This window comes from Cydia fagiglandana, chromosome 7 (genome assembly GCF_963556715.1).
Source record: "Cydia fagiglandana chromosome 7, ilCydFagi1.1, whole genome shotgun sequence".
Lineage (NCBI taxonomy): Eukaryota > Metazoa > Arthropoda > Insecta > Lepidoptera > Tortricidae > Cydia > Cydia fagiglandana.
The window spans coordinates 6,975,981-7,002,579 of record NC_085938.1 but is presented as its reverse complement, the minus strand read 5'-3'; the positions used below and the strand labels follow the sequence as shown (position 1 = coordinate 7,002,579).

The following is a 26,599-nucleotide window of genomic DNA, read 5'->3' as shown; positions in this document are numbered from 1 at the left end:
GTATTATAGTGCCATATTTTGTGTTACTTGGATTGGCAATCTTTCAACATTTAGTTGATACCTAAAAACCATGGTTGGCATACCATGATTCGTAAAATGAAGATCTGTGGGTATAAGATTGTAGTTAAGATTTTGGTTTGCCAAATTTCATATAAATCCATTAAGCCGTAAACGGCTTTTAATGTTAGAACATTACACACTTTCGCATTTATAATATATGTTTGCCAACACGGAACACGGAATGGTGTCCCGGACCGTAGAGGCCCCTTTGACGCTAATGATGAAATGTAAGGGGTACACCGAGCGGATGCTGCCCTTGCCCGTGTCATGGGACGCACGCAAAGGCTGCACACTTTTGATGGGATCTAATGAACTAGGTTATTGGGTGAAAGCGAGCTATGGGATATTATATTATTATAAGGATTATGCAATCATTTACCATTTTTCTTGTCCACCGTTTAGCCAAACTTTGACAAATTGCAAAACAATGGGTCAAAGTAGAAAACTATTAAAACCTTACTATTTCCTGCGTGCATTGTGCCAACGAACGGAAGTCAATATTGTTAACAAGTAGCACTGCAAACAGGCTGGCTCTAACTAGAGTGCTGTTGGCTTGCTAATTGACCATGTAATGACCCTTTAACAGTTTGCTCTCGACTGTTTTGTTTAATTTTCTAATCGTTCTGTTACGCGTATACCTATCATGTAAGGTTCGTATTTCATAGGCGTTTCGATTTTAAAATCCTAGCTCTTAACCTCTTTCCACCCTTAGCTCAGCGTTCACTTGGCCAACTATTAACTAGTAGCTCTGTGAGTTCTAAACCTCGCGAACCCCCATGGCTCCGCCATTTTGAAACAATTCCAAAAACTGAAACGTCAAAAATATTCTAAATAATTATTGGACCTGCTGACCAAATTTCACGAGGTTCGGTTGAAAAATGCGACCTGTGGACGTAAACATCCGGACGTACATACGAATGAACTTTTGCACAAGCTGAAACGAAGACCTTCGCTTCGGTCAATCGGTCTCCCTCTCTTCTTCCGACCGATTTCGGCCACAGCGACTGCATTATATTATGCCTAGGAGGGGACTGCGTTGGTTCGCCCGCTCGAGCGCCCTCGTGTGACTGCAGTATTCAATCTTCGTCTGCAGTCAGGGGCGTATTTAGTTAGAAATTTGGCGCGCCGCCGGGCCAATACGTTTCGCCGCCCGAGAAATCAAGGAAGAAAAACAAAATGCAATCCGGCCCTGTCTACAGTGCTAGTCCACACCGAGGGCATGTCAGGACTCCGTCAACGTACCCAGTGATAGGTGAAGGCTGTATTATGTGGTCGGGCCTTTAGAGTATCTCGTTTATTATCAAGCTTCGGTCAATAAGAATGGCGTTGCCACTACCTACTTAGTTGTTACGAAAGAATTTTAAATCATTCAACTTTGAAGTTGAAATGTGGTGGAATCTGGAGACTAATGAAATTCTTGAGCTTATTAGGTTAGAACTGAAGACTTTTCTGTATTCAATCTATCTTCTATCTATATATATAAATGCAAGTGTCCTGACTGACTGACTGACTGACTGACTGATTCATCAACGCAGAGCCGAAACTACAAAAGCCAGAAAGTTGAAATTTGCACACCAGATTGCATTTATAAAGTGTACAAGAGATAAGAAACGGTTTTGAGAAATTCAACCCCTAAAGGGGTTAAAAAGGGGATGAAAGTTTGTATGGGGTTAAAGTTTTCTTTTAAGCTAGGAATTTGAAACTTCGTAAAAAGATATATTATTAAAATACAAGAAAACTAATTTCAGCGTTTTTGAAAATCCATCCCCTAAGGTGGTGAAAAAGGGGTTGAAAGTTTGTATGGATATCAAAAAAATTTTCGAGTGTGGGACTTGAATCTTTGTATTTAGGGATATTATTAGAAGACAGGAAAAGTAATTTCAGCGTTTTGTAAAATTCATCCCCTAACAGGGTTAAAAAGGGGTTGAAAGTTTGAATCCATTACAAATGGTTTTGAAACTTCTTAGAAAGGCATAATAGCCGATCACAAAAAAATAAATTGCAACGTTTTTGGAATTTCAACCCCTAAGGGGGTTAAAAAGGGGATGGAAGTTCGTCTGCGGGTGCAAATTTTATTTTAAGCAAGGAACTTGAAACTTTGTAAAAACGTATTAAATTATAATACAAGAAAACTCATTTCAGCGTTTTTGAAAATTCATCCCCTAAGGTGGTGAAAAAGGGGTTGAAAGTTTGTATGGATATCAAACATTTTTTCGAGCGCGGGACTTGAGTCTTTGTATTTGGGGATACTATTAAAAGACAATAAAAGTAATTTCATCCCCTAACAGGGTTAAAATGGGTTTCAAAGTTTAAATCCATTACAAATGCTTTGAAAATTCTTAGAAAGGCATAATAGCCGATTACAAAAAAAAGTAATTGCAACGTTCTTGGAAATTCAACCCCTAAGGGGGTTAAAAAGGGGATGGAAGTTCGTCTTCAGGTGCAAATTTTATTTGAAGCTAGGAACTTGAAACTTTGTAAAAAGGTATTATATTAAAATACAAGAAAACTAATTTCAGCGTCTGAAAATTCATCCCTATGGTGGTGAAAACGGGGTTGAAAGTTTGTATGGATATCATGCATTTTTTCGAGCGCGGGATTTGAATCTTTGTATTTGGGTATATTAATAAAAGTGATTTCAGCGATTTGTAAAATTCATCCCCTAACAGGGTTAAAATGGGGTTCAAAGTTTGAATCCATTACAAATGCTTTGAAACTTCTTAGAAAGACAATAGCCGATTACAAAAAAAAGTAATTGCAACGTTTTTGGAAATTCAATCCCTTAGGGGGCTAAAAAGGGGATGAAAATTCGTCTTGGGGTGTAAATTTAATTTTAAGCTAGGAACTTTAACTTTTTGGAAAAAAGGTAATAAATTAAAAAACATGAAAACTAATTCAAGCATCATCCTCCAAGGTGGTGAGAAGGGGTTGAAAGTTTGTATGGAGACCAGATATTTTGTGAGTGCGGAATGCGGAACTTGAATCTTTGTACATATAAGGGCATAGATACCTATTATGAGAATACAAGAAAAGTAATTTCAGCAACCAACATCAAAATCCACTTGACTTAAAACTTCATACAACTTGCTAAAAAAAAAGTACCTACTTAATTTCAACATTGCTTGGATATGAAAATTATAGGTACTAAAGATGTAAAATGTTGAAGATAAGATTCCACGCCGACGAAGTCGCGGGCAACAGCTAGTCTATTATAGTTCTAAGTTTTAGTGCGTCCATCTGTCTGCTTTTCCTCCCTTTAATGTAGTAGGGCAAAATAAAACGGAAAGGATTTTGAACCTTTAATGTACTGACTAATATTATTGTGGAGTGTAGACTGTAACTTTTCGTGATGAGGGGTTCGTTGGGTGAAGCGTAGAAACTCGCCGCTGGAACGCGCTGGCCGTCGTGCTGTCTCGAAGTCCGCTATACCTCCATTTACCGGAATATGTGTTGTGTGAAATAAAAACACATATATCTGAGTTTATTTACTGGAGAGTGTTCAGGCAAGTGATAGAGTTAAGCTCTCTGAGTTCTCTCAATATGCTACAAATGGCGCGGGTTTATATAGGAATGGCCGGGCGATTTGTATCTCTGAACTAGTGGGCATTATATGCAGAGTGAGTTTTATTTATTTCTGTCAATCTCGTTAATTATAAGCACGTATGAAAGGAGCACGAATCCTAGACTTATAAATAGGTACAATATTAAGCACGTATGAAAGGAGCATGAATCCTAGACTTATAACTAGATATAAAACATTCCACGCAATTCATTTGACATAATATGTGAGCACAAAGTAAAACATGATATAAAAAAGTAAAAATAGTAACCTAAACGTAAAGACTAAGCTAACACATGCATGACCCTAATAGCTATTTACGACAGTCTCCCCCACGTGTGCTAACACCGTCTTCATGCTCGGAGTAAATGGGGATGAGTCTGGAAACTGGGCGGCGGACGTCACCTGCGCGTGTGCGAACAATGGCCACTCTCACATGACCATCTGGGCCAGGAAATAGCTGGACGATTACGCCTCTGGGCCACGTTCCTCGTGGCATGGAGCTATCCGCAATAATGACTACGTCACCTTCATGCAGTCTCTTCACGTTTTGATGAGCACCGGGCCTGGGGAGGAGGCTGGGTCGGTATTCCCGCTGCCAGCGCCTCCAAAATTGGTCGGCTAGCGTTTGCGCTGTTCTCCACGAGGAGAGCGACATAGTTGCGTCTGTGAAGACACCCAGTGGCGACATAGCACTTGATCGACCGATTAGAAAGTGGTTCGGCGTCAAGGCTTCGATGTCTAAATCTGGATTCACTGGTGTCAGCGGTCTGGAATTGACTATGTGCTCTGATTCTAGCAGTAAAGTATGTAGAACCTCTTCGTGGGGTGCTCTTTCTTTCAGTACTACTTTTAATGCCGTTTTAAACGCTGCCTACGAGCCGTTCCCAGGCACCGCCAGCGGAGGGGTTGCCGGGTGGAATTTTTTTCCATTTTATGGCTCGCTCAGTCAAGAAGGGCTTGAGACTGTCGGGCAGCGTGTTTTTGGCCTCTGCCAGTTCTCTTTCAGCGCCGCAGAAGTTGGTGGCGTTGTCTGAATAGAGAACTGTAGGCGTGCCGCGTCGCGCTATCATTCGGCGTAGCGACAGTATCATGGAGGATGCCGAAAGTGAGGCGGCAAGCTCCAGATGTACAGCGCGAGTCGTGAGGCATGTGTATAGTACACCCCACCTTTTCTCGCGGCGGCGGCCTATAGTTATCTGCATGGGGCCAAACAGGTCTACGGCTGCAGCGGTAAACGGCGGCTGATTCGCTTTTAGCCTTTCTGGCGGCAAGTCACCTATGGGAACTTTGATTGGCATTCCCCTATAGGTTCTGCACCATTGGCATTTATTCGTTATGTAGCGAATGCTACCGCGCAGCCCGATAATGTAGTACCTTTGTTTCAACTCGTTGATGACGGTCGCGTGGTTGCCGTGATTGTAGAGTGCATGAAAATGCTGTATCAACAACTTGACGAAATCTTCTTTCGCATGTAAAACAGGCATGTGCGTGTTTTTATCGATTCTCGTGTTCAGTACGATGATTCCGTTTTTGTCAAGTTGTACAGCGATTTTGTATAGCGGAGATTTCTTCAGGAGTGGCCGCCCAGCTTCCAGAAGCTTCATTTCTTCCGGAAATGCAGCATGTTGGCTCCTTCGGATTAGCAACATCTCGGCTAAATCTACATGCCCCTTGTTAATCTCTGTATCTGTTTTCTTAGCGAACAATGCGGCTTTGAAAACCTCGGCGGCAACTAGAATACTAGCGGTGGCGCGAACTAATCGCACGAATTTTGAGAACCTACAGACCTCCGGCAGGTACTCAAACCTATTCTCCGCAACGCCTACCGAACATACAAGTTTATTGACGCGTTCCTCGCCCGTATCGGCAACGGGCGTAGGCACTTTTTCGATCGGCCAATGCTCCCTGGATTTACGTATAAAATCGGGCCCTACGAACCATCGGTGGTTCACTCCAAATTGCGCAGGTATTCCGCGGGTCGCGTCGTCCGCCACGTTAGCCGCACTAGGCACCCAGCGCCAGTTGGCGGGGGTGGTAGTGTTCTCGATTTCTGCTAACCTATGTGCTACGAACGTTTTATACCTACGTGGGTCCGCACGTATCCACGTGAGCGCCGTTTTAGAGTCAGACCAAAAAAACCTTTCCTTTATTACGTAATCTGACTCCTTGACGATGGTTTCCGCTAATCTAGTAGCTAGTACGCAGCTCTGTAATTCCATCCTCGGAATGCTAACTACCCGGAGAGGCGAAACGCGGGCCTTAGCGGCCACTAACGCGGAGGTTCTAGTCCCCTCGGGGTTGACGCTAACTAAATACACGGCCGCGGCATATATTTTTTCGCTCGCGTCGCAAAAAACATGCATATATGCCTCCCTATTAAATGCGGGCACGTGTCGCGGAATTTCCAAGTCTCGTAATTGTTGTACGTTATCAATGAACGATCGCCACGCGGGTGCGAGTGAGACGGGTATAGGCGAGTCCCAATCAATTCCTGTCCTCCATATCTCTTGCATTAACGCCTTACCTAAGACGGATATGGGGCTCACATAACCGATTGGATCAAATATCGACATCGCGCTACTTGTTACCTGTCGTTTCGTAGGTAATTTCTGACCGTTAAGTACGTCTTCGGGCGTATTACGAAAGTTTACGTTGAAACCTAAGGTGTCACGTTTGTGATTCCATTTCAAACCTAAGGTACGCTCGCTCTCGTTCGCGCCTAACAGCGACGTTTCCTGATTGCTATTAACTACGTCAGCAATTACCGCAGGATGGTTCGATGCGAACCCGCGAAGTTCGAATGACGCGCGCATATTTAGCTCGTAAACTTCGTTTACTACGCGTCTCGCGTCCTCTTCAGACGTATCGAGGGCGATCAACATGTCGTCCATGTACGTATTCTTTATCGTTTTTTCCGCTGCGATCGGAAATTCTTTACTATGCGATTTTGCGTTTTCGTTTTTGACGTATAGCGCGGTTGTCGGCGACGCTGCCGAACCAAATATTAGCCGCTTCATCCTATATTCTTGCGGTTGGGAGGTACGGTCCTCTCCCCTCCAAACGAAACGTAACGCATCGCGGTCTTGCTCAATTATTTCGATCTGTAAAAACATCTCTTTGACGTCCGCTATTACCGCGATTTTACCCTCGCGGAAACGCACTAGCACGCCGAAAAGTGATTCTAACAGGTCGGGGCCAGCCAACAGCGCGCTATTGAGCGAACGTCCGTAAGCTGTGGCGGCCGCGTCCCAAACTAATCGCATTTTCCCGCGTTGCGGGTGGAAAGTTGGGAAGTGGGCTAGATACCAAGTCCGGGGTGCCTCAGGGGGCGGTCGCGAGTCCATTTTCTCCGCGTAACCTTTGTCGAGCAAGTTGTTCATATGCTTCGCATATTCGGCCTTAAGTTTCGCATCGCGGTCTAGCTTTCGTTCTAGACTGTACAGCCGTTTCAATGCTTGCTCTCGGTTATCGGGGAGTTTCTCGTCATCTGACCGCCAAAGTAAGCCCGAGCGATACCTTTGCTCCCCCGGTATCTTTTCGCAGGTGGCTTCTAACAAATCTAGCGCACGTTGGTCGGGATCGGCCCGAGGTAATTTTTGCGAAACGCCTAATGACTCTATATCAAAATGCCGTTTCATCAATTGTAAGGCCTCGTCATCCGCGGTATTAGGCCTTGCGTGCCCAACAAATTGTACCGCGGCGCGACGCGTACGGTCTGGTCCATGCAAAACCCATCCTAGCCTGGTTAAACTCGCGACTGGGAGGTTAGGCGGACCGTCTATAATTTGCCGACTAATGATGAGATGCCAGTTATCTTGGCCTATCACGATAGTAGGTACTGCGGGGGGGTAACTTAATTCGTCCGCGATTTTAGATAAATGATCGCATTTATCTACCAAGTCTCGCGGTACGCCCTGCGCTCCTAAACCTATATCGCAAACCGTGTAAGTCTCCATCAATTCCATATGTCGGCTACAAAAACCCCGTATTGCGACTCGTAACGCATACGAATCTGGGTCCCGTACTACACCGCCTATGCCTTCTATCTCTAATGTTTCACCGCGCACACGAGGTGCGATTCTATCCGCAGTTTCATGTAACATCAACGTCATTGCCGCGCCCTCATCGAGTAGCGCGAGGGTTTGGACGGTACCTAACGGTCCCGATACCTCTACTGGCATGATTTTGAGATACGTCTGCGGCAGTTTAACATTGAGTATTGCTTTGCGAGCTGCCGGCGCACTATTACCGTTCGCGGACCCGGCCGCGCTTAAACCGTGTAATAGCCTATTATGCCCGGCTTCGCACTGATTCATGCCACACGCGACATATTTACATCCAAAAAATTTACGGTGATTCGCGCCTAGACACCTAAAGCACAATTTAGCTCCCTTTGCCAAGTCCCAGCGCTCAGATACAGTCGCGGCTAGAAATTTCGAACACTCCTTAACTTCGTGTTCTTTGCCGTTGTTGCATATGGCGCACGCTTCGCGCGAGAAAGAGACAGACGATATCTGTCGCTTGGGCTTAGCTCCGGTGGACGCTGGCTTTTTCTTCAAATTGCCATCGCGGTGCTTTACTTGAGCTACGGTCGATTTATTAGAACGCGATCTATTTCCCGTATCACGTGTGTATGACTCGTGGTAATCTGATTCCGATTCCGAACTATAGTCGCGAAGGGACGCGGGGGCGCGGGGGCCAGCGAGAGCGTGGCTCGATCGTCTGGGCTCGCGCACAGAGGAAACCGCATTTCGTTCATTTCGCGAACTATCATACGTATCACGGTAGAACGCGGGGTCGCGAGATCTAGAGAGAGCTTGGCTCGATCTTTCGGGTTCGCGCGCAGAGGAAACCGCGTTCACTGCATTCCGTGATCGGTTGGACGGCTTAAGTCGGTTTATGCGCTTGGCCGCAGTGCTAATTTCGTTTAGAAACTCGGAAATTGCTACTAACCCGGGTGATTCTACGTTAGACTGCCTGTATTTGGCCCATTCATAGCGCACTATCAGATTCAACTTATCCACGATTTTATTCACGAGCTCAGGCGCGTGCAAGTATTTCTCTTGACGCAAGGATCTAATGGTGGCGACGGCATTCGCTACATGCGCGGCGAATGAGGTTATATTCGAATTGTCTTCGGATAAACGCGGCATGCGTTTAACGTTATGAATTTCCGTAAGAACAATCTCCTCAGGGTCGCCGAACTGCCGTTCCAACGCTTCCATTATCTCGTACGGATCCTGAACCGTGTACATTATTGATTTTACGGCCGTCCGAGCTTCGCCCTTAAGTGCGCGCCTAATCCGACTGACGTTATTGACGGCACTAAACATGGGCGACGTATCTTCGAACTCTGCCCTAAATGATATCCATTCGGAGATATCTCCGCCGAATGCAGGTAATTCCGGCGGTTTATGGTACATTGGCGCGTAGGTACCGTGCGGTACCTCTAAAGTGCGCGGGGTTGGTTTGCTAGTACGTTCGACGGCCGCCCGCGGCGGCGGTGGCGCGGTCTGTTTCGGCGGCGGGATTTTAACGTTTTCCTGTGCGATCTCGTGCTGTAACCTCGCTTGTCGTTCTACCCAACTTCTAGTACGTTCTTCGACGGTCGCGTCACTGCTGCCGACAGACTGCGCCTTCAGTTGCGCAACCTGCAGCCGTAAATTTGCAGTTTCGGACTCTGTCTTAGCAACGACCAGACGGGCTTTATGAACCTCGAGCTCGGCCATTAGCACGGCCAATTGTTTATCGCGTTCCCTAACCGATTTGCGACTTTTATGTGAATCGCGATTAGACGGCGCCCGCGACGGCGACGGCGGCGCATCGGCGTCTTTATTCACTAGCGTACCTGACCTACTACGATTTACTACCGTGGCATCTAACGTTTCCGAGTGTACCGACTCGTTTCCACCGGTAGTATTCGGGTTGCCACTGGTGCCCTTGCTCCACACTCTAAAAAATGAAGACCAACTAAGAGCAGTTTCTTCTTAGTTGACGTTAAGTTAATTACAACAATTACGATCTTATATAAATCAATGAAAGCTGATTACTTAAAACAATAAGTGTATCTGTGATTGAACTAATAAAGTAGGTATTGATTAATCCTAACAATTGTATACCTTGCATCTATTATTAACTTGTTGACATAATTATGTAACGTAGGTTGATTCAATAAATATCAAGCTTAGTTGATCTTACTAGGGTCAATTAGTTACCATAATTCTTTTTCATGTATATATTGAACAAGATCTTAGTTGGCTCAGTTACATAGCAATAGTAAGATCAATCAGAATTACCTTATTTGAAATGTCGAAGTCCTTGTTAGGCTCGTATGGAATCAAGATGCTTGATTACGACTATCAAAATATTGATAGGGCCAACCAAATTTTTTTTAGAGTGCACGTATTTGTCTCGCCGGACGTAGTCTTACCGGACGAGGGGGTAGGGGTGTCCATGCTGGCTGCGGGCGCAGGCGGGCCCTTGGTGCGTGGTCGTAGGCTCCTTGCTTCCTTTTCGGACATCTTTCTGGCTGGAACCACTTCACTTCACTTAACACACGCGGGGGTCCCTAACTTGACCTGCCTATATCTATGACTGACCGTTACCGAGCGTAACGCCAGGCCCTAGGCGTAGCGTGGATCCCTCGTGGCACTGAATCTCCCGCAATGGCAAAGTGCAATGCCTAGAACGTTCGAAAGCAGTGTGTGGGTATCAACCATGTGACACATGCAACGAAAGTTGCCAGGACACGTGAGCGGAGGACGACCTACACGCTGCACGGTCCGACCGGCAAGCCGGTAAATGGGTACGGAAAGGTATTGGGGTTGGGTCTGAGCCGAAGCGAACCTCTAGGCCCAGCGCGTTCTTTATTCAGTCTTGCCGTCTGAGTCAAGCAATGTCGCTTAAAACTCAGCGCGTACTTGTTTCTTTTTTGCCGTCTGAGTTAAGCAATGTCGCTTGAAACTCAGCGCGTACGTGTTTCTTTCTTGATTCTGAATTAAGCTATGTCGCTTGAAACTCAGCGCGTACGTTTTTCTATCTTCATCCGGCTTCAAAAGGACCAAACTGTGGAGTGTAGACTGTAACTTTTCGTGATGAGGGGTTCGTTGGGTGAAGCGTAGAAACTCGCCGCTGGAACGCGCTGGCCGTCGTGCTGTCTCGAAGTCCGCTATACCTCCATTTACCGGAATATGTGTTGTGTGAAATAAAAACACATATATCTGAGTTTATTTACTGGAGAGTGTTCAGGCAAGTGATAGAGTTAAGCTCTCTGAGTTCTCTCAATATGCTAGTAGTGCAGTCATTCGGCACCCTTTTGAAGGGGTGCGAGAGGCCTCTTCCGCCTTCCGGCTGCGGAGGCTGTCTCCGGTCGCGCCCCACCTTGTGGGGCGGTCAATCGCTCGTCATTTTGGGGACGGCTGTGTGTCCAACCCTCAATATGCTACAAATGGCGCGGGTTTATATAGGAATGGCCGGGCGATTTGTATCTCTGAACTAGTGGGCATTATATGCAGAGTGAGTTTTATTTATTTCTGTCAATCTCGTTAATTATAAGCACGTATGAAAGGAGCACGAATCCTAGACTTATAAATAGGTACAATATTAAGCACGTATGAAAGGAGCATGAATCCTAGACTTATAACTAGATATAAAACATTCCACGCAATTCATTTGACATAATATGTGAGCACAAAGTAAAACATGATATAAAAAAGTAAAAATAGTAACCTAAACGTAAAGACTAAGCTAACACATGCATGACCCTAATAGCTATTTACGACAATTATATTAGTATAGATTCGAAGGTTTTCCGTACGGAATGTTACACGTTCATAGCATTTATAATAGGACCTCAAAAACTATTACTTAGTTGAGGAATGCAATGCTAATACGAGACGTTGATAATCGATATCGTCGCGATATTGATATACCTACGACCGCACGCACGTAATATACGTTTTCTCAATATTTAGCGGAAGTATTAACGTTATGTTCGTTATATAGCGGAAATATTAACATTATCGCATTTCGGGCGCGGCGAGACGAGTCGACCGTAATGAAGTTTTGTATAACATTACAGGTTTACATCTGTAAAGTGGGCGTGAGCAATACGTCACAAAGTTTATAATATTTGTTTTTAGGTAAGGGTGGTATTCCACCTGTCCAATGTGTATTTTGTCTCACATTTTGCTTAACCTAGCGGTAAAAAAATTAATGCTTCAGACGCTGGTCGCTAAAGCCAACGGCAAAGCCAGCAAAGGTGATAAACATGCGATCTTAGGCATTGTTACCTTTATTTAATTGTGTACGAGTATAATCAATTTATACGCAAATGTTCACGCTCAATAGAACTTCAGTTCAGTCAGCTTAGAAATACATTTTATAGGACAAATGAGTTGATCGAAACATGCAACAATTGAATACTCAATTGTAGTAGTAATACATACGAGTAATAAACCCTAATCTGTTGTTTAATGGGCTGAAAACAATCGACTAGCCTAGCCATAGACATTTGTATGATCCAGATTCAGAAACAATTGCATCGACCTTTGACCTACGTTAAAAATAGATTCGCGATTTTGAACTCTGTCGTATTTTATGAGGGTATCTTTTATATTGTGACTTTCTCATCTGTGTTAGAATATTCGCTACACCTAAATAAGGAAATATTGCGTTTGACCAACTGGGTATTGATTTATGAACATTCAAAATAATGACAGTTCTTGCAGGCCATATGCCGTCAACACATCCCATCCCCTGGTAACCTATCCAACTAGGAACGAAACGTTTACGTGCCTTATTTATCTACAACCTACATAGTAGTATTAGAAGTGTTGTTTGACTGCAGTCTTCCGTACATTAGAAGACTACCAACCAGCCAGACTGCTCTAAATCTGAGCATAATGAAATTTTACTGTGCCCTATAAAATAAAATTAATAATATATAATTTTCAGTTGGCCCAGTTCACGACGCCCATGTACAGAGCCCCAGAGATGTTAGACACCTGGGACAACCGGAAAATAGACCACTCGGTGGACGTATGGGCGTTAGGTTGCATACTGTACACCCTCTGTTATATGCAGCACCCGTTCGAGGACTCGGCTAAGTTGGCCATATTGAATGGGAATTACAACCTCAACCCTAACGATCAGCGCTACAAATGTTTACATGAAATCATAAGTGAGTTGCTTTGCATTTCTTTTTACTACACATTTTATTTCTGAGTAATATTAACCTACGTAACCGCAGTACTTACCTACGCAAGTACGTATGTATGTATAATCAATTTGACTTTGCCGCATTTAGACGATGCGAGTTTCATTACATTGCGGGTTTTGATCGGCCGGTTGAATTGGACGTAACCAACAGTCCGCAATGTAACTAAAATCGCATGCGAGTTCGCGCGCTGTCTAAATCAGTCCTAAATTCTCTAGATACATCCTTGCCGATGCATATATAAACCCATTTGTAGTCTTCTTTAATTTTTTTAAGAAGATTTTTCATAAAAAATAGAATTAGAAGAGCCAGGCTTTTTAATTGTGTACCTGCTAGCTTACTAACTAAGCAAACTCCTGAGATCCCTGTGCTGTGATTTGTGACAGAAAGTGAGTGGTTTGTATGTTTGTTTGTCGCAGACGGCTGTCTGACGGTGAGCCCCGAGCAGCGGCTGACCATTAGCGGGGTGCTGGAGCGGCTGGCGGCCGTGGCGGAGTCCAACAATATCAATCTCAAGCAACCACTCAAATTTGAGCGTAAAAAAGTTGAACAATCTGTGGCCACTAGCTCGCCAGGTAATAAGAAGTCAAGTAAATATTACACTACCATTTCCTAAGCGCGCCCCGCGGCCACCCTGTGATACCGACGCCTCCCTCTTGATTTGCGATCGCGGCCCTTAGTTCGACACATTATGGTTCATTATTATGTTCTGTTGCATTCGAAATTAACCAGTCTCGAGCTAAACATGGTCAAGCATTTTTTGACTTTTTACACTCAAATTTTTATATTTTCTTGTTTCATATTTATTTTGAGTTGATTTTCGTAGAGAGGTTATTTTTTATTGAAATGAAATGTGAGAGTCCTTTACATTCCATTGTTGATATCGCCAAAAAATTGAGCTTCACCAAAGGTAAGGTTGAATGAAATGTTCTCTGAAGGAATTAAGGTAGTATAGCATTTATTTGACTTTTATAATTTATTTAAATACTTACTACAGTCATTATGGTAATTTTGTCGAACCCTTTATTTATTTATTGCTTCGATTCCTATAGAAATGCAAGGACAGCGTTCAGTGTTAGTTAGGCTTTGTATAGCGGCGCGGAGCCCGGGAGAAGGCCTAAAGGCACCCCAGTGCAATATCATGACGCTGATACAAGTACAGTCAAACATGACAAGCTTTAATATTTAAGTCTGAAAATTTTGACGAGAACTAAAAGATTGATTATGATTATTTTATCTTCAATTATTTCCATTCAATTTAGGAGTAAATGTGAAATATTCGACTTGTAGCTTTCTTCAATCATAAGGAATACCAAATAATTAATATAGCAAAAGTCAGTATGCATTTATAAAATGCATGCCTAAAATATATTTAAAAGTTTAGGATACTTTCAGCTAGTTAGATTCGTATTTTACTAATCGTCACTAAATCTATTTATATGTACATTCCTGTAAGTTTTGAATTAATATTTGTACGTGGGGCTTGCAATCTGCTCAGCTATATTCAAACCCCAATGTTTATAAGATATCAAGGACATTTTGTCTAGCTAGAATATGACATATTTATACATTTTAGGTCCAGTTCTTATAATTAATGTTTCCAGTACTCAGTTACTATATGTATTTATAATTAACGCATTTAATTTAAGTCAACTAACAAGGTTCGAACTGGTCACCCGTGTTCGTCAGCACTAACAAGGTGGGTTGCTTGGTTCAGCACAGTGGTGAAGAGTGTCACACAATACACACATTGGTTTACGGGTTATCACAAAAATTCATTGCGTAGAACAGATAACTGAAATGTGATTAAATGATATCGGTTTTATTTTATTTGCTTTAAAATAACCGCAGAGGGGATAGCTCGTAGCGAAAACTTGTAATATAATTTATACGAAAGGCGGTCTCTATACGATCTCCCAGGCTTTCTATTTTAGCTACCCATGGCATTACATAATTACTCGTAATAATGTGCCCTACCGCTCAATTATGTACTGGATTTACGTAAAAAATACTCAAAATATATAAAGTATTCAGAGTTCTTAACACTGCGCGATCTTTTACCAATGTCAGTGTCATTTGTGTGACACCCGTGTAACCACTGTTCTAAAGTTGGTGTAACGTAGAAGGATATCTGTCCATAGTTTAGTCAGTCAAGCTGAGTCAATGGTATATTCCGTACCTTTATCGGACAATATAAAAAAAATTGAAATGTTAAATTGAGGTACAAGTATTGAATAGTGTAGTTTATTATATAATATTTAAAAGAGGATATGTTTAATGTACATTGTCATATTTAGATTACAATCACAATTTTATAAAGTATTTTTGTTAAGACACCATGTCTAATGTAGATTTGTCACAAATCATAATGTTCTGTGCATATTATGATTTAGTCGTATGACTATGTCAGAGCTTATAAATAAATGAGTATATTCTTCTCATTAATGGTTTGTTTTTATTTCTTTGGGAAAGATTGAGCGAGAGATTAATGAGGTATTTTCCAATCATCAAACTTCACTAGAGTTTGGAATACATTTATGAGAGAAATAGTTGAAACATCATAAACAATGCAAGTTTCAATGGGTACAGTATATACCTTTTTGTATATTCATGTCTATATAACTCGAACTAATATACTTTGAGATCGATTTTAATTTCAGTTTGTTTTCAACTGTTGTGACGCATGGTTTATTGTGTTTAATTTTTGCACTATGGCACCGTTATGAATTGAACATACATTTCATGCTAACATCACCAACTATTTGAACTCGACACTAATACCTGATCATATTGAATAACAAGTGTTACTACTGGGGTAATTATAATATTAAATAATTTGAATTGCTTATAAACGCTTGTGCTATAAAAAAAGCTTATTTGCTTTAAAGCTTTGAATAATAATTGCACAATGCACATTCGCTTAAAAGGTATTTAACTAACAAACTGCGTTTTCCTAATTCACATTAATATCATAAGTATATAATACATTTACTTACAAATTATATCACTATATATCTAATTTTATCTATACCTGTAATCAGTTAAGTAGGTTAAGGATAAGGAAAATTTATTTAATGGTTCCGATATTCCTCCCTGTGCGACCCTCCGACGATTGAATGGTCGTCAAAGGTACTCGTCCTTATATACGAATGCTCGTATCGGCCTAGATCGTGTAGCTATAGATAAAACACACAAATACGACTGGAATGCCACTAATCTCTGAACGTTATTGAATTAGGCATGTATTCTATGACTGCGTAAACCAGATTAAAGTGTTACCGTACGATGATAGTGCCATGCATGACCTTGTTATGATGTATGGAATCAATGCTTCTTTTTGTTTCTTTGATTGGACATTCATTGCATGTCTGTGTATGCTGTGTAGTGCTATTTCTTCCCACGCCTGACTTTGAACTTTATTTTAACAGCTTAGAGTCCTGTTTCTTAATTAGACCAATTTGAATGGCATCCAGATTGAAGGCGGCGTTGGGTTGCTGTATCGTCTTTGACCTTTGATAAATCAGTTGAACTAGTCCAAACGAAGGCGTGGGACTCGATATGTTTCCATCTGTGTCTCCATTGAATTGCTATACATATCACGTTTTCTTTTTTCATTTTAGGTGTATTCAACTTTTTCGGCTGCCCAATTGTTTTCTCGTTTAAATGACCCGTGGCGCTAGCATGTACTGTGTCGGCCGCCACTCACCCTTGACCGCTTGTGCTAGAACTCGGACTTGCTCGCAATGATGAGTATTCGTTTTTACTTATTTAGTTTATGATACTCTGCAGGATGGCCACTGACATACCTATACATCATGTCATGTATACATCTGATTCGACTTCATTTATCGAGGTAACATTGTATCTGTCTTAACTTATGGAATAAACTTACCTATCAAGGGCATACCTCCCCATTGTTTCAAGGCCGTAGAATCAAATTGTTGTCAAACCAATGACTAGTACTTTGAATGCCTTAACTAATATGATGGCCTAAGTTTCAATCAATCAATATTTTTTATTTGTTCGTTTATTGTTCAGAACCCATCCTGCAGGAGTTACTCTATTGTGTATTCGGTTAAGTATGTAATGTATGCCGGAACTTTTGTTAATTGTACCTATATGATTTTTTTAATGTGGTCAGTAGCGTTAAGACAGTTTTGCCACTTCGACAAACTTTTCAAAAAAAATGAATACATATTTCAGTGCTCAAAAAAAGTATAATGGAAAAAGACAGGTCGTAATCATTTGTAATATTTTATAATGATAATACATGCAGAAAAAGTTTATTTTCTGTCAATATACAAATACGAAATGACAATAATAAACTTAACCTCTTTATTAGCACCTAGTTCTATTCCATTTAATCTTACAAAAAGATGAATAATTTAAATAGATTGGTTCGGTTTCTTGCAAGACAAGAGTACAAAAGCATTTTGTACTTGACATTCAATTTGACAGAAATATAAAGGTATATCAACCGCTTTCTTTCAATCATGTGGTTGCAAATGCAATCTTATGTTGTACAGAAGAATGTTTACATTCCAATCAAACGTAAGGACGTGACTTGAGCTTGATAAAATAATTAGTTGAATTGTATTTTATACGAACATAATTCAATATATTATATTTTAAGTACTATAGTTTTAGGACATTAACTACTTAAACCACTGCAGAAGTTATTAGACTTAAAATCTGATGTAAAACTTATTATGTAAAAATAGTATCTAAAAGTAAAACTATAAACTTCGCGCTTCGCATTTTACGTAAGAAGAATTTTATTTGACATACAGTATACACACTTTTTTACTTACTATTGGACAGAACTTGAAACACCCACAGCTACTTTTACCGCTGTGGACAACTCTCATCAACAGAGTGACCTGACCGTTCATCGTCCTTAATGCAACGATATAAGGCCTACCAATGATGTTTACGTTGCTGTTAGCACTTAAACACTTCTTGGATAACTTGAACTGTACAGTCAGCCACGGATTAAACAAGTCACCAAAATTTTCTGCCACCCTCGGATACTTTTCCAAATAGAGATAAATATCTACAGCTCGCGTTCAAAGTAACTGTTCCAGTCTAATTATGCTAAATACAGAGACAAGTCTCTTTTTGTTAAGGTGAGGTGTTAGAAAATACTACTACTTATGACATAACGTGTAGTCTGATTCGCTATTTTTGATGATGCTGACTGTAGGACCTACGGACCTTACGGTGTAGGTACCTCAAGTTGAAGACTGGTTTAAGTGCCAATTTATGGGTGTCTGTCTACTCTTCAGTCGGAGATTGTGTCCGATTTTACAGACTTATATATTTACTTTTGTATGTGTCTAACAATGATATACAATCCCTAAGATAGAACTATAATTCCACATAAAAAAACATTATGCGGTACAAAATGGAGTCTAGGATAGCCAGACTCGTAGTATTATTTAGTTACCATAATTTTATTGTATTGTGAATTGCTTAGATATTGTTATACACTTTTGTTTTTATTTGTATAATTATTTATTAATTTTATAATATTTTTATGTACTTAAATATTATTTAAGTATGTAGTGGCTGTTTACAGTGATTAAGTAATTTAAAAAAATAAGTTAATAAACTGATTCACTTCAAAATTTTACAACATGTCACTACTAAATTAGGTATACTACTGCCTAATGAATTAAAATTATCATTTCGTTAAGTACTAAAAATAGTTCAAGGAAAAACTACATTTATGTATGGCCCACTTCATGATTATTTATGGATTTTTAGGGTTCCGTACTCAAAGGGTAAAATGGGACCCTATTACTAAGACTGCTATCCGTCCGTCCGTCTGTCACCAGGCTGTATCTCACGATCCGTGATAGTTTCTGTTGCCGCTATAACAACAAATACTGAAAACAGAATAAAATAAAGATTTAAGTAGGGCTCCCATACAACAAACGTGATTTTTGACCGAAGTTAAGCAACGTCGGGCGGGGTCAGTACTTGGGTTTTTTTTTGCATTATGGTACGGAACCCTTCGTGCGTGAGTCCGACTCGCACTTGTCCGGTTTTTTCACTACACTGCTGTATGCGTGATAAGGTTGAAGTTAAATATTTTAAGTCATACCACTTCTCCGTTATTCTGCTTAGAATTCTTAGAACTTTAAAGTTAAAAAGTTTTGGAATATAACGTTTATAAAAGTCTCTAGGACTCAGGAGGGAAATTGGACCTGGGACGACTAGAGGTACCATTTATAAATGTAATAAACAACAGTCCATGCATGACTTAATATTAGCTGAGTGTATGTATAGTTATGTTAATAAGGAAAATTCCATCATAAGGAAAAAGCGTTACCTACATCCTACATATAAACTAGGTTATCAGAAACAGCTATTATAAAAAAAATGCTAATTATACAATTAGATTCGCCATCTTCTGGGTACACGAGATATTACGGAAAATATGATTACGTAAAAGCTAGCTAACCAACATCAAGTGTATGATCTTGATACAAACGATAGGCCTACCAATTTGGTAATAAATATATATTTATCTTGTGTATAATCACGATAGATGAAAATTATGCCTACACCTGTAATGTCATTTTAATTTCCTATTGATTTACGTTCTCACTAGTAAACGGAATAAAATTAAGTCTATTGATTATTGTTATTGATGAAAAACGACAATTTTGTTCAGTATTTTCTCACATCCCACTATTTTATTACTCTTTGCTTGTGGTACAGTCAAGGAATTTAAATTCCGACCCATTTCGTACTTTGTCACAGTGACAACCGTATGAGGTCTCTAGCGGCTTTCATATTGATTGTCACTGTGACAAAGTACGAAATGGGTCGGAATTTAAATTCCTTGACTGTACATTACCGACAGTATTTAAATTTCTTACTTACTTTAATTGTGGTGCTTTAGTTTTTTTAATCGCGTAGCTTGTTTTACAAGACTGGTAGAAATAATAATGGTCAAGCCGAATGAAGATGTTTTCAGGTCACATTTTGTCGAAGGAATTGTATGTATATCATCGTGTAACTACATAATTCGTTTATTCGTTCAGAACTCCACATTGACAGAATTTGCCGCGAAAATATCACCAATCGACTTCACCATTATTGGTTCATAATTATTGGTTCGATCTATTTTGTCCCATATTGATCGAGGTCTGTATTAAATTATATGCTAAATGGAACTACTCGTAAATTATACCCAGTTGCATCCTAAAGTGTGGCGTGGCCATTAGATTTACTAAGTCCCCTGCAAACTAAACTAGCACTATACTCTGTCTCTTTAGGTATTTAAAAAAGAGTAAAAAAACCTAATCAAATGGCTTCTTAAGCCAGTTGGGGCTAGAATCTAGATGAAAACATTACATGATCAAATAATGTAGGTTAAAGTCAGGTCGTTCAGGAACAGATCCAGGTGGTTGTATTTTGTTGGTTAATCAATAAATGTCATAACTATCCGAAAATGTACAAATTATTTGTTTACTTTTATTTAAGTACCTAAAGGTAAAGAGTATAGTATATTATATAACTCTATACCACTAGGAGATAACTTCCACTTTTAGTTTATATGTTAAATTACAGTTCTTAGGTTACGTTGGTCGATTTCCTAATTTATTTTTCAATTCAGATTTATTTGTTTACTAGTATGACCAGCATGACTTCATTTTCGTTTGCGAAACTATTTAGTTAATTTGACAATGTTTGGTATTACACAGTTGATATTTGCATTGTTTTGATATCGGTTGTTAACCTACTTTGCTTGATTATGTTTTGATAATGTTTTAAATTATATTGGGTTTATCTTTTTTTAAAGGATTGTTTTATAATGGAAGTAAATGTCAATAATGTACTTAAATATTTTACCGACATTTATTTAAGTATTGGAAGTATTGAAAACCTTTTGAAAATAATTCCAAAGGTTTTTTTAATCAATAATTTTAACTATGATCACGATAAGATTGCCGCTCAATAGGTACGTCAACACCACAAGCATATTTTTATCAAGATGAAAAATATGCTTATATGATTTTGATATTTTTATGAAGATATGGCCTCGGAGTTCGATATACAGGGTGAAACATGAGGAAACCGAATAATTATAACCACGCATTTCTGAGGTCAAAAGAAAGAAAAAATGTAATATGAGTTTAGGTCAATTTCGCTAAAACAATTTTTTTTTGTTTGTTTATTTTTTAATTTTTTTTAATGTATTTGTATATAAAAAATAAATGTTATTGGTAAACTCATCACTTAAAGTTGAATTTAGTTTTTTTTTGTAAAACCTACTTTTTGCAAAGTGTTACTTGTCACTTTTTGACATCTATCAATAAGGATATTTAGACTACGTCCCATAACAGCAACATCACCATCAAAAAGGCCTTTTACACTATGTAACAATAAAAACTTGTTTTTTTTAGTTAATATTATCTCTGAAACTTCAAAAAAGTTTATAGGACATTTTTGTCTCTAAATATGATCAGGAATACGCTGTAAAAATTATTCGGTTTCCTCATGTTACACCGTGTATATATTATGTGAACTAAATTATCTATCATAGGTTAGGTATGTATTTGTTATTTTTGTAACAATATTATAGGCGCCTGTACCATGTATAAATTAAGAGAACGTTATTAGTTATTAGCGAAGCCCTAGACTTGCAAGAATGTTAACTTTTCTTCTCAATCTATATTTGATAATTGTGATATAATATAACCATTTCCAAATTTACTATATGTAGCTTTTTTAGTTTTCTGTATGGTAACATTGTATCGTTTTATTAGTCCAAGGCACTGGTCCCACCGCGAGCTAGTAAGCTACGAGCTATAGGCTATAAACACGAACAAAAGATAAGCACTCCCGTGTAAATAAAAGAGACACGGCGATATTTATAGTTACTCGCCCAGCGGTGAGCTATAAATATCGCCGTGTCTCTTTTATTTACACGGGTGTGCTTATCTTTTGTTCGTGTTTATAGCCGATAGCTCATAGCTTACTAGCTCGCGGTGGGACCAGTGCCCAAATATCATTCCATCGCAGATGTATTGAATGTTTAACCTTTGTTATATAGTTTATAGATGAGCAATATTTTTGTTACTATTAGTTATTTAAGATATAAATAAATATACAGATGTAAGATATTTAAATTAGCAAATAAATACAATGTAAATTAACGGTTGTTTTTGTAAAAGGGACCTTAATTTGAAATATTCTTGAATTAATATGAAGCAAGGAACTAAATTATAAAAAGTAATAATGAGTCATATTGTCGAACAGTTGATACTACAATTATTCTAAATTGTAACGTTTTAAGGGCGCATTTAAACAAACAAAATTTTATTTACGATATGGGCGTCTTTCTCCTATGCTAGAGCAAAACGCCCATATTTCCCAGTCATATGTGATATTTCCAGATAAAAATATCTTTGTTCGTTTTGTTTAAACAAATTACATCTTTACACCATTAGCGCCGTGTAGCCAACCGACAAAGTTTTGCCTGGAAATATCACAGTAACTTTAAAGAGTAACATAAAGACCAGAGTTTTTTTTCAGCGGTGAGCAAAGAACCGATAGCAAGCAGCCAAGAGGTGCCAAACTCGCGGCCGCCAGAGCCGGCGCGGCCCCCGCCGCCCGCGCGGCCGCCGGCGGCGCCCCACTACCCCCTGCCACCGGCGCCCGGGAACTCGGGAGGCCTATTCTCCTCGATAAAAGGTGGCGCTGGCAGCTTCTTGAAGAATCTGAAAGACACCTCATCGAAGGTCATGCAGACTGTTCAACAGTGAGTAGTTATGAATACTACGAAATAATAAACTTTTTTAAGTCTACTTGTCTGCCAATGTTAGCTTGGCCGAAATTTCTTTAAATATTTTAGCTTTTATTAATTATTTTTTTCAAATTTCAGGTCTATAGCGCGAACAGATTTAGACATGAGTTACATTACAAGTCGCGTGCTTGTGATGCCGTACCCGTCCGAGGGATTGGAGAGCGCATATAAGACTAATCACATTGACGACGTCAGGGTATGTACTATTACTTATAGGAATACCTATTCCTATGTAAGAGTATATACTAAGTAAAAGAAACTATATAATCGAAAGCGTAAAATTAAGTCAGAGCTCTGTCAGTACGATGTTATTCCATTGTTAACTCTATTGCCCTAAACCAGCGGTCGGCAACAAGCGGCCCGCGAACCGCCCTGGGTATATTGTATGTAATATTGACAAACGACAATCCCTTCTAAAGTCACAAATACTACCAAAGTGCGGCCCGCGTCAACTTCGTTAACTACTATGTGGCCCTTGGCTGCCAAAAGGTTGCCGACCGCTGCGCTAAACATTCGGTCCAAAAACAAATAGGATATAAACATTAACCATTCCTTTATTGCTGTGAATTCAACGATAATTGATGTGGGCCTAATTTTCTCTACGATTTTGACTTTCAGATAAAAACTAGCAATCAAGGCAAATTAAACCTCGAACAATGATGTTGTTACAATATTTTGTTTTCCTTAGGCCTTCTTAGAAACGCGGCACCCCGGCGGCAAGTACTGCGTGTTCAACCTGTACCGCGGCGGGCGCCTGCACTTCCCCCGGCACGCGACGGTGGCGGACGCGTGGCAGCTGTGGCCCACCCCCGCGCACCGCGCCCCTCTCCTCGCCCCACTCTACAGGCAACTGCAGAGCATGTACCAGTGGCTGGGCCGTGATGAGCGCGCCGCCGCTGTCATCGCTTGCCAGGTACCCGCCTGCACTTCCCCCGGCACGCGACGGTGGCGGACGCGTGGCAGCTGTGGCCCACCCCCGCGCACCGCGCCCCTCTCCTCGCCCCACTCTACAGGCAACTGCAGAGCATGTACCAGTGGCTGGGCCGTGATGAGCGCGCCGCCGCTGTCATCGCTTGCCAGGTGCGTAGTCATGCTGGCAGACTATAATTTCTCTTTCTACCGTCTCCATCTCTTCTGTCCCTACACTACATCTGAATGTGCCGTCATCGAAAGAAGGTGCGCTTCATTTAGACGCTCTTTAAGTAGGACGCTACACGGAAGCTTGATATTCCCTCTTTACTCTCGGTTCAACTGCCTTCTATTCACAACTACCGACCCGCCCCGGCTTTGCACGGGTTAACAAATTATACCTAAACCTTCCTCAAGAATCACTATTGATAGGTGAAAATCGCATGAAAATCCGTTTAGTAGTTTTTGACTTTATCGCGAACATACAAACAGACAGACGCGGCGGGAGACTTTGTTTTGTAAGGTGTAGTGATGTAAGGAGAGGCTTGTAATATTGTTCTATTTGTTAGTCAGTTTCTATTGCGCTTTTTTTTGTAAATTCAAGGGTATCCGCGTTGATACATTCTATGGCTATTCAATCCATGTAGTAAACGAAGACTAAATAAAGGAAAATCTCTAATTCAGTTAATTTTAAGCGACAGCAAATTTTTAGGACATTAATATTTTTGGAATCACTAGTTTTTGGAATCATAGTGTTTCTAGATTCTAATTCCACCCTCCTCCCAAGATCGTCCGTTTAAAGTGAGTACTTAACAGGCAATGGCCTCTTTCGAGCCTGTGTTAATGTTGTATGTTTCCCACAGGACGGCAAGTCGATGTCGTGCATGGTGGTGTGCGGGCTGCTGTTGTACGCGAAGCTGGTGACGGTCCCGGAGGACGCGCTGCAGATCTTCGCCGTGAAGCGCGCGCCCGCCAACATGCCGCCCAGCCAGCTCCGATACCTATACTATCTCAATAATATTATTAGGTAGGTTAGGTATTCTTCATCACCTCTAACGACCGGTCGTGCGCTGCCTGCTTCCATCGGAGCGAGAGAGACAGAAGTATCGGCAAGTCGATGTCTATCTCAATAATATTATTAGGTTTTACGTACTTCTAGTAGTACTGGCGTCGCGGAAACGCGACTGTAAGTATGGGAGTAGCGCCCGACAAGGCATGTCGTGCTAACCGCAAGCGATCAGTAGTGAATAAGGTCTTTGAAACAATGGTGTGACCTATAGTAAATTGAATATTGATTCAAACCAGACTGCCTCTATTTTAGTCACCGTATAAATAGTCTGACAATTACTAATTAATTACAATTCTCCTTATTTAAAAAAATGTTTCATCGTGAGTTCTGAAGATAGCGACCCGTCCCGGCATCGCACGGGTTAACAAATCATAGCCCCGGTCACTTTCCTTATTTTATGTAGATGTCGGCGGCCGATCGTAAGATCAGGCAGATCGTAATGTTCCTGTGTGTAATATTTTGACGATAGTCACATTAAACCAATATATAGGCAGGATAGGTTCGTTAGGTTGCTTCAGATGCCCCAAGGCAGGAGTGTCTCACTCCGCGATTTCGTCGCTTTGCTACAGGTAGCTAAAAGTACATCCGTTCGGCCCCAATTTTGGGGTTTGCCATAAGCCGCGCGTGGCGCTGTCGCCACCTAGCGGCCGTATCTGTGCTGATCGTAACAGACGCGTTTTGTTAGAGAGTGAGTCTTCTGTACTTAGTACTATTATTTATTCTGTGCCGAAGGGCAAACTGCCCAGAAATAGGAGCCCCGCGTCCAGGGCTCCATCGACTCAGGGAACGAGTCAAAGATTTTCACGTTTCACGATATGCCTAGGAATTTCACGATATGCCTGATCTTACGATCGGCCGCCGACATATACATAGGGCTTGCCTCATTCCTGATCTAACTCTAAATAACAAGAACAGTATAAGGTTAACCAACAACGAAATATATATGTATATTATTTCACCAAATACCCGATTGATTGTTTTTGTTTCAGGCCAGAACCAATACTCCCGCACTTCAGGCCAGTCACTCTAGTCTCCCTAACTATTCAACCGGTACCTTTATTTACGAAAGCCAGGTGAGATATTTACGTAATCTTTTTACCCCTTAAGAGTAAATAAGTTAAGAAGAGCATAAAGTGTAATGTTTTTAAGTTATATTATTCTTTGGCATATAATTGAATATTCTGTTGCCTATGCTTCAACACAATTTAATTCAATTTGGATTAAAATCCTATGAAGTACATCACATGCAACCTACAATCATAAAATTGGAGAATGACCTTATAATCTTAAAATTGGACATAACCAAATAGTAGTATAAGATTGCTATCATTGTCTGTAATGCATGCTTTAGTGCAGCGGTCGGCAACAAGCCTCTCACTTGCGGCCCGCGAGCCCCCTTGGCTATTTTGTATATGATATTGACAAATGACAATGTCTGATAAAGTCATAAATATTAACAAAGTGCGGCCCGCGTCAACTTCGTTAACTGCTATGTGGCCCTTGGCTGCTAAAAGGTTGCCGACCGCTGCTTTAGTGCATCAAAGGTATTCACTTTTTTTGTTTATACTTTACCGAAATATTTAAAAAATACCAATAATTTTCTAATACTCTTACTAATTTTCAGGGACGGTTGTAGACCATTCATAGAAGTATTCAACGAAGATAGGGTTCTGTTGTCGACGCTACAAGACTACGACAGATTGCACATGTACACAGCACAGGAAGGCAAGGTAACCAAGTAAACCAAGTGGTAATTAAACTGTAAACGGTTATTAATTATATATCTCTCTAAGTCACAAGTATGCTAATAGTACTGTCTACCAAATTTTTATTCCATTTGAAAAAAAAACTGGGCTACAGTAGCTGAATCTAATTCTTATTAGATTCATATTTTTGTAAATACATCCTCATTTCTATAGATATAGTACTTAATTAATACGGTCTAGTCTTGTTGCTATGTTT

The 26,599-nt window shown here is 40.5% G+C and overlaps 1 protein-coding gene across 1 annotated transcript in view; it reads left to right on the top strand.

The window, feature by feature from the left end:
- Positions 1 to 26,599, top strand: part of LOC134665803 (cyclin-G-associated kinase) — a 42,104-nt gene that overhangs the window by 3,608 nt on the left and 11,897 nt on the right. The window contains exons 4-11 of the mRNA XM_063522790.1: positions 12,578 to 12,803; positions 13,259 to 13,414; positions 22,389 to 22,614; positions 22,738 to 22,855; positions 23,348 to 23,572; positions 24,432 to 24,595; positions 25,627 to 25,710; positions 26,262 to 26,367. Coding sequence (XP_063378860.1) covers positions 12,578 to 12,803; positions 13,259 to 13,414; positions 22,389 to 22,614; positions 22,738 to 22,855; positions 23,348 to 23,572; positions 24,432 to 24,595; positions 25,627 to 25,710; positions 26,262 to 26,367 — 1,305 coding nt within the window. The remainder of the gene's footprint in view (positions 1 to 12,577; positions 12,804 to 13,258; positions 13,415 to 22,388; positions 22,615 to 22,737; positions 22,856 to 23,347; positions 23,573 to 24,431; positions 24,596 to 25,626; positions 25,711 to 26,261; positions 26,368 to 26,599) is intronic.